The sequence below is a fragment of the Orcinus orca genome, chromosome 3 (assembly GCF_937001465.1).
Source record: "Orcinus orca chromosome 3, mOrcOrc1.1, whole genome shotgun sequence".
In the NCBI taxonomy this organism is placed as follows: Eukaryota; Metazoa; Chordata; class Mammalia; order Artiodactyla; family Delphinidae; genus Orcinus; species Orcinus orca.
The window spans coordinates 68,240,807-68,256,292 of NC_064561.1; the positions used below are offsets into that span (position 1 = coordinate 68,240,807).

Genomic DNA, 15,486 nt, shown 5'->3' on the forward strand with positions numbered 1-15,486 from the left:
AAGGCAGAAGGTCACAGTGTGTGAAGGGAGAGGCAGGCTGGGACAGGAGAGCAGGGTGTGAAACTGGCAGTGGTGAGGGGAAGGGGGTGACTTGGCTGTGTGTCAGGAAGTGTTTCCCTCCACCCTCCCCTGGGGAGAGCCCTGACCCCAAGGTGGCTTCGTTTTGGGGGAAGCAGGCTGTCAGGCAGCTGCTGAGGGAGAATAAAGGTGTGTCCTGGGTGGTGACAGTCTACTGAGGTCCTAGGCCCAATACTGACCACCAAAAGGAACAATCCCACAGTGGCACTTGGCCAAATAGGTGACAGGTGAGCTTCCTCCTAAAAACCAGCCCAACCACACGTGGAGCCTCAGACCTGTGGGGAAGGGAGAGAAAAGAGGTTGCTAAGGAAGTGGAACAGTCAGTATAGAATGATTAGTAATAATAATGATAATAATAGGTCACATTTATGACAATATGTCTGGCCCTATACTAATTGCTCTATATGTGTTCCCTCGTTCAATCTTCACGAAGCTCTCTACAAAGTAGGAATTATTATTATTGTTATTCCCATTTGAGAGATGTGGAAACTGAGACTCAGTGAGATTAAATATCTTGTCCAAGGTCACACAGTAAGAAGCAAAGTTAGGATTCCAGCTTAGATCTGTAGTGATTCCAGGGCATTATGGAAACCTAAACCTGGGGAGAGTTGCTAGGGACAAATTAAGAGGGAAGAGCCCCATTTACCCCTGCAGAAGTGGGGATGGGGAGGGAGAGTGGGATAGACTATGTATAAATAGCAGGCCTGTTTTTATCCCTACACATGGGCTGAATCAGGCAAGCAGCTCTACCTGGCACAATTTGAGGGCTCTGAATGCGAACCCAGCCCTGTGTCTTAAAACTCCCGTCCCAGCGTGTCCCTGGGAGCTGAAATGCCTACTGAGAGAGTAATTTCTTTGGGTCAGGACATTGACTCCAGAAGACCCCTGTAAAAATTCATAAGTTGGAAGAAAAACACATCAATCTCCTGGCACCTGTTGAACGTGGCAACCTAGGCTAGCCAGCTGGGTCCTGTGGGAGGGGGCTCAGCTTTTATGTTGGAGAAGAAGGTGGTGTTCAAAGGCAAGGAAAAGTAGGAGGCTTGTTTCACAGCCTGTGTCTCTCCAATCCCAGAAGCCTGGGAATTATACTCAATAGTTCAAAAATCCTAATGGAGACAATGTCCTCTGGGACAAAGATGAGGAGAAGCCACTCCAGTGGCTGGAAGAATACCACTAACTTGCTTTCCTTTTGCTGGGTTGATACCAGGTGCCTGCAACTGCAACTCTGGTAATCTTGGGCTCACAAGACCTCCTGGCATTCATGTGTCTAATTTTAAATGATAAATGAATTAATTATTATTTACTACTTGATTTATCGGTAGGCAAAGAAGAGGATTTCTGAAGCTCAGAAGATGACATGGGTGGAGGTCTCTGGTTTAGAGCACGGATGACCGGAGGGACCAGGCCTGGAAGAGAGGAAGGAATGAGGGGTGTCCAAGGGCGAAGCGCAGCTCAGCAGTCCCAAGGCTGCAGCGTGACAGGCATCTGGGGAAAGGTAGGAGCTAGTCCCCGCCACCTGCCGGTCAGCAGCCCTACCCACAGTCAGGCCGCGGCTGCTCTGGCCTAGTCCCAAAATATGTGAGCACCGCCCCCTTCTCCCGCCCCTTTTCCCAGCCGCGCCCACGGGGTCCGGGGCTGGGCGGCAGGCGCCTGGAGCCGGGCGGGAGTCCCAGCGCGGGAGGAGGGGGGGCGGGGCGGCAGGGGGCGGGGCGGAGTCTCGGCGCCTCCTGGAGCCTTATTCCCGGCCGCAAGCCCGGGAGCCCTCAGTCTACCGAGGGAGCTGCGCGCGGAAGGCAGCTGGCTATACTTACTGAGGCTCAAGGGCTCGGGCGGACGGACAGACAGAGTGAATACAGAGACGCCCAGCGGCCGCGAGCTCCGCTCAGATCCCAGCCAGGCTTGCACGCAGAGGCCGACAGCAGAACGTGCCCGGCAGGATCTCCTGTGCTCCTCCCACCCGGCTCCCGTGCCAGCGCCCGGTGGCCGCCGCCTCCAAAGTGACTGCTGCCTCGCCGCCTCCGCCGAGTCCGGGACCATGAAGCTGCTGCCGTCGGTGGTGCTGAAGCTCCTTTTGGCTGCAGGTAAGAGGGCTGCCGGGGGTCGGGGGGGATGGGGACGTTCTGCAGGGGACACGGAGGAAGATCGCTGCAGCGCCCCCGGCGCGGGCCACTTGGTGGGGCCCGTGCTCCCTGGCAGGCGGGCGCCGGCAGCGGTACGTGGCGACGGGGGTCTGGGCGGCGGGTCTGAAGCGGCCTCGTCCCTCACCCGCAGTGCTCTCGGCGTTGGTGACCGGCGACAGCCTGGAGCGGCTTCGAAGAGGGCTGGCGGCTGGAACCAGCAATCTGGACTCCCCTACTCAATCTACGGACCAGCTGCTGCCCCCGGGAGGTGGCCGAGGCCGGGAAGTCCTGGACTTGGAAGAGACAGACCTGGACCTTTTCAGAGGTGGGTGTGAGGGATGCCCATCCTCGGACCCCGGTGGACAGTTGAAGAATAAGTGGATCTGGCATTTATGCCGATTGGGCACACCTATGGTTTGGGGGTTTTCATGGAGGACCTCAAGGAAAAGCCGCTTGGCCTGACAAACTCACTGCGGGGGTCCTAGAATGTAGATCCTGTTGTCTTTCTTGCCCAACGTAGTCTCACATGCCACGTTGCTGCCTTTCTGCATACTCTGAGGCAAATTGAAACAGGCAAGGTGTGTGGGGTTGGTACGTTCCTCTGAGGTAAACTGGGTGATAGGAACAAGGAATGGTTGAGATGCTTTCCTTAGAGTTTCTATGAAAAAATGTGCACAACCCCTAATTCCCACATCAACTGACTATTATGTATAAAATAAGGTAACAGATGTGGAGATGCTAGGCACATACAAGGTGTGCAGTGTTAGTCTCCTCCATCCACCTGTCTCCAGGTTGGGGAAACAGGGGAACGAGGAGCACTTGGTCCCCCCTCAGGTTAGGCCAGCACCTCCTTGGGAGGCTGTGAATGGTGAGCACTGGGTCCCTAGAGAGCTGTATTGATATGCTGGGTGTCTACAAATCCTACACAAGCCTGGATACTTCCTGACCACCTTGAGTCCCTGAGAGAGACTCCAAGGGAGGAAGGGCCAAATGGGATCCTTCAACCAGCAGAGGTGCTGTGGCTAAGTAAATACAAGCACAGAGCAGAGTCCAGAACCTCCAGTATTGCCTGCTTCCTTGCCCCCAGTCACCTGCAGAGATTCTTAAGGGTGGAGCAGGGACTGAGCCCTGGAGCCCCGGAATGACTATATTTGGTTGGAAAGATACCCACCTGTTCTGGCTCTGTCTGCTCCTCTGCCACCCTTCTTCCTTACCCAGAGTTTCCCTTAGGTGCTATCTCTATTTAGTATACATCAGGGGTCTGCCCCAAAGCTGAGGCTGGGTTCCCACCTTCCATCCTCTCACAGTGGCCCTCTGGGGGTCACTCCTGGCCTGAACAACCTGTATTCTCCTGGCCCTCTCCTCATAGGCAGGGCAGAGCTGGGCTGTGACTCACCCTCCACCCACACAGCTGCTCCTCCTAGCTCTGCAGACCTGACTCACTGCTCCCTCTCCCCGGCAGGAGCCTGGCTGTCACCCTGTCACTCTCTCCCTCCCTTTTCTTTTTTTTTAAAAAAATTTATTTATTTATTTATTTTTGGCTGTGCTGGGTCTTCGTTGCTGCGTGCGGGCTTTCTCTAGTTGCAGAGAGCGGGAGCTACTCTTCATTGTGGTGCTCAGGCTTCTCATTGCGGTGGCTTCTCTTGTTGCAGAGCACGGGTTTTAGGCGTGTGGGCTTCAGTAGTTGGGGCACACGGGCTCAGTAGTTGTGACTCGTGGGCTCTAGAGTGCAGGCTCGGTAGTTGTGGTGCACGGGCTTAGTTGCTCCACGGCATGTGGGATCTTCCCGGACCAGGGCTCGAACCCGTGTCCCCTGCATTGGCAGGCGGATTCTTAACCACTGCGCCACCAGGGAAGTCCCTCTCCCTCCTTTTTCTGATCGGCTGGGCCCTCCTGCCTCAATTTCACCACAGCCATGGTCATTGGTTTCCTCTGAGCATCTGCCTCACCTTCTGAGTTCTGAAAGGGCCTGGGTCTGCACCAGAGGAAACAAGAGTCTATGGGACTACTACTGGCATCTGCCTCTTCTTACTTGGGTTTGCTGGGCAAAGACTATTTTTCAGGTATAGGGATCCTATCACCTAAAATAAATAACTGTTACCATTTATTAAGTGCCTCCTGTATTCTAGGCACTTAACATGTTATTGTGGGTTAATTAATCCTTGCTGCAACCCTCTGAGATAGGAACACCTGTTCTCCACTTTTTACCAAGAGCTACAGGGTTCAGAGAGATTAAGTGACTTGCCCAAGATCACATGGCTGAAATTCGAGCATGGGTCTGCTAACTTCAGAGCCCATTCATTGTCTCATTCCTGGCTCAGCATCCCATGTGCTCTAGGCTTGTCTGCAAGAGGGGACTGGGTTGTGTGAGGCAGCTTGGTGTGTTGGGAAAGGGCACTGGATATGGAGTCCAGAGACCACATTTCAGATCCCAAACCTGTAGGACCTTGGGCAAGTCACTGCCTTTCGGGACCTCAAGTTTTTCAACAGAAAATGGAAAGCCATATTTTTTGAAGTCAATTCCACCTTGAGGATCCTAGGACTCCAGTCTAATGTATGACGCTCATCCTTCTACCAGACATGTGGCTATAGCCATAGACAGCAGGCACCTTTTTTCTGCTGGGACAGGGGAGGGGAGACTTGTGTCAGACCCCTGGGCTGATGGGCATAGCCCATGATCAGTCCCAGCTGGATGTCTGTGTGAGGTTGTTTTTCCCTTTTTAAGTGTGGAAAGAATGGGGAGAGTTATCATTGTTCTAGTTCCTTCTGATAGTTCTTTACTTTCCATCTTTCTGCTTCTTGTGCACTGTACTCCCCATCCTAGGGAGCTATAAACAGGACATCTGGGGATATATGTAAATGGACCTTTGAGAGAAGTGGTGAGCTGCAAATAGCACACAGAGCAGGGTAAATATTTTGTTTGATGTCAAAAAAGCAAGGCTCTTTGAAATTAGCACACTATTGTAAATCAACTATAGATCAATAAAAATATTTTTAAAATTAAAAAAATTTAAAAAGTTAAAACAGCAAATCTCTGACCAGGGGTGGCCTGCTTGCTGTCCCTGAGCCTGGTTCTGCTCTGGGCTCATGGTCCGCTGCTGCTAATGGGTACCCCAGAGGGGACCACCTGGACATGGGCACTGTTCTTATTTTAGGAGCCTCTTCCCTCTAAAATACTCTCCGAGTACCTTCTCCAGAAGCAATTTTTATCTCTGACGCTGTCTTCCTGCAAATGGGTTACTGAGTGTAGCATCAGGAAATGAGGCTGATTTAAGGCCAAAATAGAACCAAGTGGGCGTGGGGGAGTAGGAGATGAGGATGGACAGTGGGGTGGGGGTGAGGTTAGTAGAACTGCCCAATCAGCTGCAGTTACTCAACAGAAGCTACTCAACAGAAGCTAGCATTCTTAGAACGAGGTCCTTTTTATTTAGTGTCACTTGGACCCAGTAGTCTTTTTTTTTTTTAACATCTTTATTGGAGTATAATTGCTTTACAATGTTGTGTTAGTTTCTGCTGTATAACGAAGTGAATCAGCTACACATATACATACATCCCCTTGTCCCCTCCCTCTTGCGTCTCCCTCCCACCCTCCCTATCCCACCCCTCTAGGTGGTCACAAAGCACTGAGCTGATCTCCCTGTGCTATGCGGCTGCTTCCCACTAGCTATCTATTTTACGTTTGGTAGTGTATATATGTCCATGCCACTCTCTCACTTCGTCCCAGCTTACCCTTCCCCCTCCCCGTGTCCTCAAGTCCATAGAATGAGGTTCTTAAACTGAGTTTATGAAATGTCTTCCTTGGGACCCCCCAGCCTCTACTTCCTCCACCACTTTTGGGAGGTCTGCCCAGTCTTCCTTCAGCTCTTGGGAGGCACTGAGCCGAGAGGCCTTCCCAGGCCTCTGACTTCAGGTAGGATCAAAACATCCTTCCAGACACTGTGCTGTTCTGATTTTTTCCCCTGACGAAGTCAAAGACGTAACAGGGTACTTTTCTACCGCAGCTGCTTTCTCTTCCAAGCCACAAGCTCTGGCCACACCGAGCAAGGAGGAGCGTGGGAAAAGAAAGAAGAAAGGCAAGGGGTTAGGGAAGAAGAGAGACCCATGTCTTCGGAAATACAAGGACTTCTGCATCCATGGAGAATGCAAATATGTGAAGGAGCTCCGGGCTCCATCCTGCATGTAAGTGTCCCTTCCCCGGGGCTGACTGTTAACAGCTCACTCTTTGTCAGCCTGGTGGCTGTTCCTGGTTGTCACTGTTCCTTGAATTCATAAATCCACCCAGTTTCTTCTCAACCTCTGGGAGGAAGTTGGGAGGAGGGGAAATATTTTTAGTCAGTGGAAGGGGCTCCCCCCAGCATAGGATGCAATTTCCTGTGGCGTGGGTTTGTGATGCTCTTTCATCTTTGGGGGCATTTCCTGCTTGCTCAGAAATGAGCACACGCTCGGAGAGCTGACACCTGAAGGCAGGTTCTTCATTTCTGCCTCATGCCCTACTCCAGATGGGAGAAGCCAGTAGGAAACATGGCAGAGTGGGGCTCCTGGGTGGAGTGGAGCTCCCGTGGCCTTCTTTCCCAAGTCCTGCAGGTAGGTATGAGGTGCATTTGGATACGTGCTATGCAGGTATGTGTACTCAGACATATGTGCATATGAATGAGCAAATGTGGGTTGATTCTAAGACATGGCAGGACTGTAGAGAAAGCAATCATTGTGGGAGCAGGGAGAAGCCCCTCCTCCCTTCTTCCTCACCCTGGCCAGGGCCAGGAGGTGGGGGACATGGTGGGTATTGACCTTTGGCTATGGGGGTGGGAGAACACTTCCTTTGTGTAAGATTAACGGAAAATGGAACCCAAATCAGTAGGCATCAGCCCCCGGTCAGGCAGCACCACCCCTTCCCTGGGCAGGGGTGTGGGTGGAGAGGCCATGGGTTCCCCAGCCACTCTGCTAGGCCAAGCCCAGCAAATGGCTGCCTTGGCAACCCCTCAGGGATGACGACACTGCCATGCTCTGTGGCAGGCATAATGTCGCCACTGTGCCTGAGACCAACACCCACATCAGGCTGTAAACATGCACTCTCTTCTGCTGGGCCTGAGTTTCTGTGGAGTGGCAACCTCTGTGACCTGGGAGGCTCTGGACAGAGTCAGGAGATTGCTGTGTGCACACCACTTCCCAGCCTGTCGAGAAGGCTGGCTGCCTCGCATCTCTTCTGCTGTGATTGGTACAGATCCTTTGGTTTTTTTTTTAAAGCTTCTTTGTCCCATCTGATCTCATATAGCAGAGTTGCCCTGTATTTGGCAATTGTCAGACAGACCCATCACCCCCCTCCACGTCTACAGTCACTTGTGTGTCCTCTCCTTTCATATCCTTGTCAAGAGCTTGGTATTGGGTTGCTTAAGAGTGACCTAGACAGTGGGAGGGAGATGCAAGAGGGAGGAAGTATGGGGATATATGTATACATATAGCTGATTCCCTTTGTTATACAGCAGAAACTAACACAATACTGTAAAGCAATTACACTCCAATAAAGATGTTAAAAAAAAAAAAAGAGTGACCTAGACAGTCCCCCAATTATTCTTCCAGAAGTCTTGAGACAGGGCAGGGAATGTTGTCCTAAATTTGTAAACTGGCCTCATTAGCACAGGGTGGAGGCAGTGACTCTGAGCGTAGTCAAGATGGATCAAGGCCAGAAATCTGTCTGGGCCGAACTGGTCCAGGGCGTTGGTGGAGGGACTTCCACTGCTCAGCTGAGAACCCTTTTAAGGCTTCTCTCCTGGAGAGCTGAGCTTGACTGACCACCTAAACCCAGAGAACCTAGATAATGGTGTCCAGGGTCAAGGTGGCCCTAGGGATGGTGATGGTAACTGTGACAGTGCCTTCCTTCCTTTGCCATGGAGCTTTACAGTTTACATTTAATATGAGTTGAGCCCAACAGGTCTCTGTTGAGCACCTACTTGGTGTCAGCTATTCTAGGGGATGGGAAAATACAGCCCTGTATTCTCAAAAGCCCTCTGCTGGGTAGGCAGGGCTTGCTGTCTGTACTTGAAAGATGAGGAAACTGGAGCCCAGAAGTAGGAAGTGATTTGTCTGAGATCAACAGCTAAATAAAGTGTGTGGAAACAGGACAGGCACTCAGGTGCCTGACTTCCCGTCCAACATGCTTTTCATGCCCCCAGGCTGCACTGGGTGTTGGATTGCGTCCTTCTTCCCTGTCTGTTCTTACAGAGTTGGAGCACGATTTTACAGAGGGCAGCTATTATACTAGAGGTCTCCTAAGGCTTTTTCTAATTGAAGAGCATGGAATCTGATGTGAAGACTCTGTGTCTGCTTCCTAGGCAGATTTTCAAGGGGCTGAATTCTGTGTCTGGCTTGGCAGCCTCCTGCCTCCAGCCCTTGGTACTCAGGGCAGCAGGCAGCAAGAAGACACAGAGCTCCTGGTTTGGGAGAATGTGACATCTGGGCACCTACATCTGGGACACTCTGTGGCTCCTTCTTGCCTCCAGACCCAGCAACCACCAGCCGGGTGTGTCAGGCTGCCGTGGTGAGCTTGAGGCTGGCCGGCTTCCTAAACCAGCCCTCTGCAGCCATCACCCACAGGAAAACCCTTTTGTGTCACCAGCCAAAAGTTGCCCTCAAAGAGCAGTTTCCTGGGGCTCCTGATGAGCTGCTGACCCAGAAACTGGCTGCAAAGTTTCCTGTGGCTGGAGGAAGCCTGGGGACAGTTAGCCTGACGAGGACTCAGAGCTGGAAGAGAGACAGGCCTGAAGGCTCTACTTGGCCTCACTGCCCAGATGCCAAGAAGGAATGGCGAGCCCCCTTCTCTTTGGCTCCGTCTGACTTTGGTGCTCCCTTCCTCAGGATATGGGCAGTATCCTCCGGAATCTGATTATATAGTAACTCCCACACATGTGGGACTTGGCCTTTTATTAAGTGCTTTTATTTGTATTATCTCATTTGAGCTTCGCAAAGCTCTAGTGACGTAGGCATTTATTATTCCTGCCTTTCACATGAGAAAACTGAAGCTTGGAAACGCGACCGTAACTTGCTCCAGATCACTTGGCTAGAAATAGCAGCAGGACCAGTCTGGAACTCATGTATTCTGAGTCCCCTGCGCCAAATGGTGCCCCCTCTACCTCCTGGGGTAGGGGTGGAGAAATCCAAATTGGAAGATGTCTCTGTACTCTAGAGGGTCCTTGCTTCTGTTGTAATACAAGTTCTGAAATGGGCCACAGACGTGGGTAGGAGCAACACATCCCAGTTTGATGGGTCACTGGCTCTGGGCAAGACATACGATCTTGCCCTCACCCTGGGATGCTTGGAATGCTCCTTCCCTGGGGGAGCCAGGGGTTGTCTGCAAAGGGAGGGGGACGTGGGTAATATTAGGATGTTTACATTATTATCCTTTTGACTCAGGGTGGGGGTGGAGGGATTATGTAACTGAATTGCGGGACTCTGAGGCCAAGCTTTATTTCTATCATCTGAGTAAGTACCTGTGGGGTTTGAATGATGGGCTGGAAGTGAAAAACAGACTCAACTTCACCTTCCCTCCCCGCAGGAAAGCACAGTCTCTGAAGTCAGCCAGACTGCTGAGTCAAATCCTGGCTCTACCACTCACTACCTGTGTAATCTTGGGCAGGTTATCTAACAGAAGTTTGGCCTCAGTCTCTTCATCTTTAAAATGGGGATAGTAACTCCTACTTCACAGAGATGTTGGTTTTTTTTTGTTTTTTTGCGGTACGCGGGCCTCTCACTGTTGTGGCCTCTCCTGTTGTGGAACACAGGCTCCGGATGCGCAGGCTCAGCGGCCACGGCCCACGGGCCCAGCCGCTCTGCGGCATGTGGGATCTTCCCAGACCAGGGCACGAACCCACGTCCCCTGCATCGGCAGGCGGACTCTCAACCACTGCGCCACCAGGGAAGCCCATAGAGATGTTTTTAAGATTACATGAAATGATCCTTGTAAAGCAATTAGCACAGAGTACTTGGCTCATAGTAAGCCTGTAATGTGTGCTATTAATTGTTATTTATCATTCAAGATAACAGTAATAATAACTGAGAGAGCAGAGTCAGACCGCTCTCTGTTTCTGCTCCAGAAACCCATCAAGCCCATCAGATATGTGTTTCCTTGGGGTAACCTACACTGTTCAGAATGGAAATAATTATGAATTTGGAATTTGGCCCTTCTGCTCCCTAGTTGTGAAACATTTAGCAAATCATTTACTCTCTCTGACCCTAATCGTAGTCTTTCAATATGTAAAAGAGGTTATACCTGCCTACCAGGGTGTTATGAGTCTCAGTTAAGCTAGTTGATAAGGACAGTGTCTTATAAACTGTAAAGTGCTTTGAACAAGTGATTTTCCAGGGATGCTCCTAAGAGCATCCTCTATGTCCTGGCAGGATAGGGGTCATTGTTTTGTCCACCTGGGCTGATGGGACAGATGCATGGAGAGGCTGGGCAAGGAGCTGTGTGCTCTGCTGTGGGCCTGACCTACGTTTATCCTGCAGTGAGGTGGTTCCCCGAAACACCCAGAAGGAGCTGGGAAAGGAAGAGGTGCTGGGAAGGAAGGCAGGGGCAGCCAGGCCCCCGGGTCTGATAGGTCTGCTCCTTGGAACTTTCCTGGTACCTCTCGGCAGGAAGAAGGGATTCCTTGCTCTGAGGAACGAGGTGCCTAAGCTTTTCCCCAGAGGATGTGCAGTTCAGAATAGAGGGCCACCGGGTTCTTGGTGCTTCCTTCAGCAGTTAGTGGCCTAAAGTCCCCAGGCAGACAGTGCCACGGCATCCCTGACTGGGCATTTATGGATGTGTGTGGGCAGCACACTGAGCTCACCATCAGACAATCTGTGTCTATGTCTCTGCCCTGCTATGTGACTGTGGGGAAAATAGCTCTGCCTTTCTGTAACATGGGCTCCTACCTACATCAAAGGATCTCTGGGATGCTCAGATAAGGAAAGGGATGTGAGGGAATTCCCTGGCAGTCCAGTGGTTAGGACCGCGCTTTCACTGCTTAGGGCCTGGGTTCAATTCCTGGTCGGGGAACTAAGATCCCACAAGCCAAGCCGCGCAGCTCCCCCGCAAAAAAAGAAAGGGACGTGAATGTGCTTGTTCAACTGTAGGCACTTGTCAGTCTTCCCAAGGGCTTCCAGGAAAAGTTTTGTGTTAGAAGAGGCAGTTGCCATCTGATTTATTTCTTGAGTGAGAAAAGCCAAGGTTTTTTTTGTGACATTCTAAAATGTACTGGCAGGACAGCTAGGCAAGAAGATGTTTTCTTGGTTTGTTTGCTTTGTCCTGGGATGAAGTAGGCCTGATAGCCCAGCGTTCAGAGGCCAAAGGCCAAAATTCAGCTTTCAAGTTGGGCCTTGCACCCAGGGGGAGCTGGGAGTTAAATGAAGGAAACTTGAGAAAAATGACTTCTGGCAAAGGAGCAGGGCCTATTAATAGGCTGGGCAGTGGCAGAGGGACTGGACGCTGGAAGCATTCGTGGGGAAGGCTGGGTTTATTTCTGGGTCAGAGTGTTGAGGGGCCTCACAAGAGGGAGTGATACTGAATCCCCTCAGTCCAACCCACCAGCTCTTGTGCCCAAGTCCTCTGAACATTTTAACACACATGTCATTAATCATCCACACGTGGAACAATCTAGCCAAGACCTGAAGTCCTCCTTTGCTTTTTCCCTGCCTGGAGTAGGAATTTTGTGCCAGAGGACCAAAGGGAATGAAGAAGGGGAGGGCGTGGAGTGAAGGAGGAAGGCCACAGAGCCTGTAGAGGGGCTTCTAGAGAAGGCTAGAGGAAGGACAGGAATCACCGTTAGGGACTGACAGGCTGAAGCTGTGAGGAGTAGGCTCTGGCTTATGTAGGTGGCCCGTTGCCAAGAGTGAAGCCAAACCACTAACTTCATCTCTGCTTTGTTCTGTTTTGGACCAGCTGCCACCTGGGTTACCATGGAGAGAGGTGCCATGGGCTGAGCCTCCCAGTGAAAAATCGTTTATATACCTATGATCACACGACCATCCTGGTTGTGGTGGTCGTGGTTCTGTCATCCGTCTGTCTGCTGGTCATCGTGGGGCTTCTCATGTTTTGGTGAGTGTTACAGGCTGTTTTTGCAAATCACTTCTATTCCTCCTCCTCCAGGGTCTTCTACCTGATGGTCACATGAGCCCTCTAACCCCCCAAATCCTGGGCTAGGAGTCTGACTAACACTCCTGGGTACAGGCTCTCCAAGAACCTGGCTTTTCTGGTATGACATAGGTCCAGTGTCTAGAGCCCAGGAAAAAAATTGCCAGGCCGTAGGAGGTCCTGCTTCTCACAGCAGGCTCAGCAACCCACCCATGGAGCCACATCTTCACACAATTCTTTTTACTGACTCTGTTCTCTGATGGCATTAGGGTGTGGTTTGGTAGTCAGGGCATGGGTGGTGCTATTGGTATATCCTTCCAAATCTGGGGCATCTGGTCCCCAGGCCATGCTTTCAATCCAGCTTATATTCTAGACTGAGGAGACCTACTAAGCACTCTGTGCCCATTTACAAGCATGCAACTCATGCGTTGTGAGACCTGGATCAAGTTACCTGTCTTTCTAAGGGTTGTAATCTTTCAGTGATTGTAATCTCTGTTCCACTACCTCATAAAGATGTTGTGAGGATTGTATAAATGAGGTGAAAGTTCTTAGCAAATTGTAGCCTGCCATTAGAGACAGGCATCCTTTGGGGCAGTTGGACCTTTGGCCAGAGGTCTGTTGAGCTGCCGTATCCTCTGGGCTTTTCCAAGTATGGAGAGAATCACTGGGCCAGAATCTTTTGGAAGGACCAGCTCTGGGGCCTGCACCCTCTAGCAGGCAGAGCTTGCTCACAAAACTTACTTTCCTCAGGTACCACAGGAGAGGAGGTTATGACGTGGAAAATGAAGAGAAAGTGAAATTGGGCATGACTACGTCCCACTGAGAGAAACCTGTGCTCAAGGTAATGGTCCATCCTTTGCCCAATGGTACCATCACCACCTTTCCTGGATCTGTTTCTAGGCATGCTGAATTCTTCTCTTGACCTAGGAGCTAGGGGTTGGGCTGCTATGGAGTCAGGGTCCCACTGCAGAATTGTTTTCAAAAAGGTTCTCAGTGCTGCATCTCCACTTAGGGTGGAAGTTGCTAGAGAGATACCCAAGACCAATGCCTGAGAAGATAGCTTCTCTCATCCTTGTCTCTTCTCCTTCCCACCCCTTTTTTTTTTTTTGCGGTACGCGGGCCTCTCACCGTTGCGGCCCCTCCCGTTGCAGAGCACAGGCTCCAGACGCGCAGCCTCAGCGGCCATGGCTCACGGGCCCAGCCGCTCCACGGCATGCGGGATCCTCCCGGACCGGGGCACGAACCCGTGTCCCCTGCATCGGCAGGCGGACTCTCAACCACTGCGCCACCAGGGAAGCCCTCTTTCCGCTTCTTAAATCTGGACTCAGGAGACTCTTAAGACCTCTTAAGCTGGATCCAGCTTTAAATGCCTTCTTCTTGTGCTTTAGGAATCAGCTGGGGACTGCTACCTCTGAGAAGATACAAGTTGATGACAGACTCTGCAGAGGGGAAGGACTTCACAACTAGCCATGAAGATTCCTTCATCCCCAGTTGCCATCTAAATTGGGCCTCCCATAACTGCTTTGCCAAAATACCAGAGCCTTCAAGTGCCAAACAGAATATGTCCAGTGGGATCTGGGTCAGAAGAAAGCAAAAGTGAGGGACCTTCGTGCCCTTCTGATTCTCCTCCACCAAGCCCTACTTACCCCCATAAGTTTGTTTAAACACTTATCTTCTGGATTAAAATGCCAGTTAAATTCCATATGCTCCAGGATCTTTGCCTGAAAAAAAAAGGAAGGAGAGGAAGAAAGAAAGATTCGGGGACTGGAAGAAAGTAACAAAGATTGAGAAGCCATGTACTCAACAAGCCACCAAGGGATCTGCCATTTGGACCCTTCAGTGCTGGATTTGATGAGTTAACTGTGAAATACCATAAACCTGAGAACTCTGAATTTTGGGACTTCTACCCAGATGGAAAAATAACAACTATTTTTGTTTGTTTGTTTGTTTGTAAAATGCCTCTTAAATTATATATTTATTTTATTCTATGTATGTTAATTTATTTAGTTTTTAACAATCTAACAATAATATTTCAAGTGCCTAGACTGTTACTTTGGCGATTTCCTGGCCCTCCACCCTGCATCCCCCACCATCTGGCTCAGCATTAGTCTCCTCTGCTGCAAATGTGTGATGGCTCTGTGATCCATCTGTAGTAATCTATTGTCTGTCCACATTTCGGAAGATCTTCCATGATCTGAGTGCCACAGGGGGAGTTCTGTATGGTCAGGCTGTAGGAATTAACTTTGTCAGATCCACTCTATGAGTTGGACGGCAGTCTTGCCTAGGCGATTGTGTCTACCGTTTGTGTTTTGAAAGCCCAAGGTGCTGATGTCAAGATGTAATAGATATCGGTATTCCCCTGTGTCCTCTCCCTGCCCAGTCTCAGAAGAAGTTGGGCTTCCATGCCTGAAGCTTTCCTGGCCCCTCACCCTCCATGGGTCCAGGTCCACAGAGTGGGAACTCACTGTCCCTTGTGTCAAGACATTTCTCTTATCCTGCCATTCTTCTGGTGCTACTCCATGCAGGGGTCAATGCAGCAGAGGATAATCTAGAAAAGGGATTAGCAAAGAAAAAGGCTGAGGAGGAACAGGAAACATTGGAGCTGACTGTTCTTAGTAATTGATAACCTACCAATTGCTACAGAGAAGGTTGGAGGTGAGGAGGGCTTTTGTGTAAACCCACCCACCTCACCAAAACTACAAAGGTATGCTGTCGTGGTCCCTTCTGGAAGTTTCTGGTGCCATTACTGAACTGTTACAAACCTGAATTTCCAAACCTGGTTTATATTTATACTTTGCAATTCAAATAAAGATAACCCTTACTCCATAGCCTTCTGTCTGATTGTTTTAACTGGGAGCTAGTTTAAGCTAGGTATTTTCTAAGCCCATAAATAGCCCAGGCCTATTTTCTAAGCCCATAAATAGCCCGGGCCTATTTATATATACTATCTCAGTATCCCCAACAACCCTATGTAGGAGGTACTATTGTCCCATTTTTCCAGAATTGGAAACTGAGGCTTGGATAGGTTAGGTAACTTGCCCGAGGATACACAGTTGGTAAGTGAGAGAGCTGCAACTGGTAATCTGATTCTAATCATTTGTCTTAGTACTTATATCATAACATCTCTGAGACAGTAGAGAATAGATCTTTCACATAGGAAGTTGGGCTGGCTGTAACCGGGAA

General features: G+C 50.4%; 1 protein-coding gene across 2 annotated transcripts; it reads left to right on the forward strand.

Moving 5' to 3' along the window:
- The first annotated feature begins 2,034 nt into the window (after positions 1 to 2,034).
- HBEGF (heparin binding EGF like growth factor) lies at positions 2,035 to 15,131 on the forward strand. Of its 2 annotated transcripts, none has more exons than XR_007476692.1 (6): positions 2,035 to 2,159; positions 2,350 to 2,523; positions 6,200 to 6,377; positions 6,698 to 6,782; positions 12,112 to 12,267; positions 13,054 to 13,144. XR_007476692.1 is itself a non-coding variant. In XM_004280283.3 (6 exons), exons 1-5 carry the CDS (start codon positions 2,114 to 2,116, stop codon positions 13,124 to 13,126), a joined length of 627 nt encoding a protein of 208 aa, XP_004280331.1. In that variant the 5' UTR covers positions 2,035 to 2,113; the 3' UTR covers positions 13,127 to 13,144; positions 13,692 to 15,131. The 2 variants fall into 2 exon arrangements, 1 of the variants encoding a protein (XP_004280331.1); XM_004280283.3 differs by lacking the exon at positions 6,698 to 6,782 and adding an exon at positions 13,692 to 15,131.
- The last annotated feature ends 355 nt before the right edge of the window (positions 15,132 to 15,486 follow it).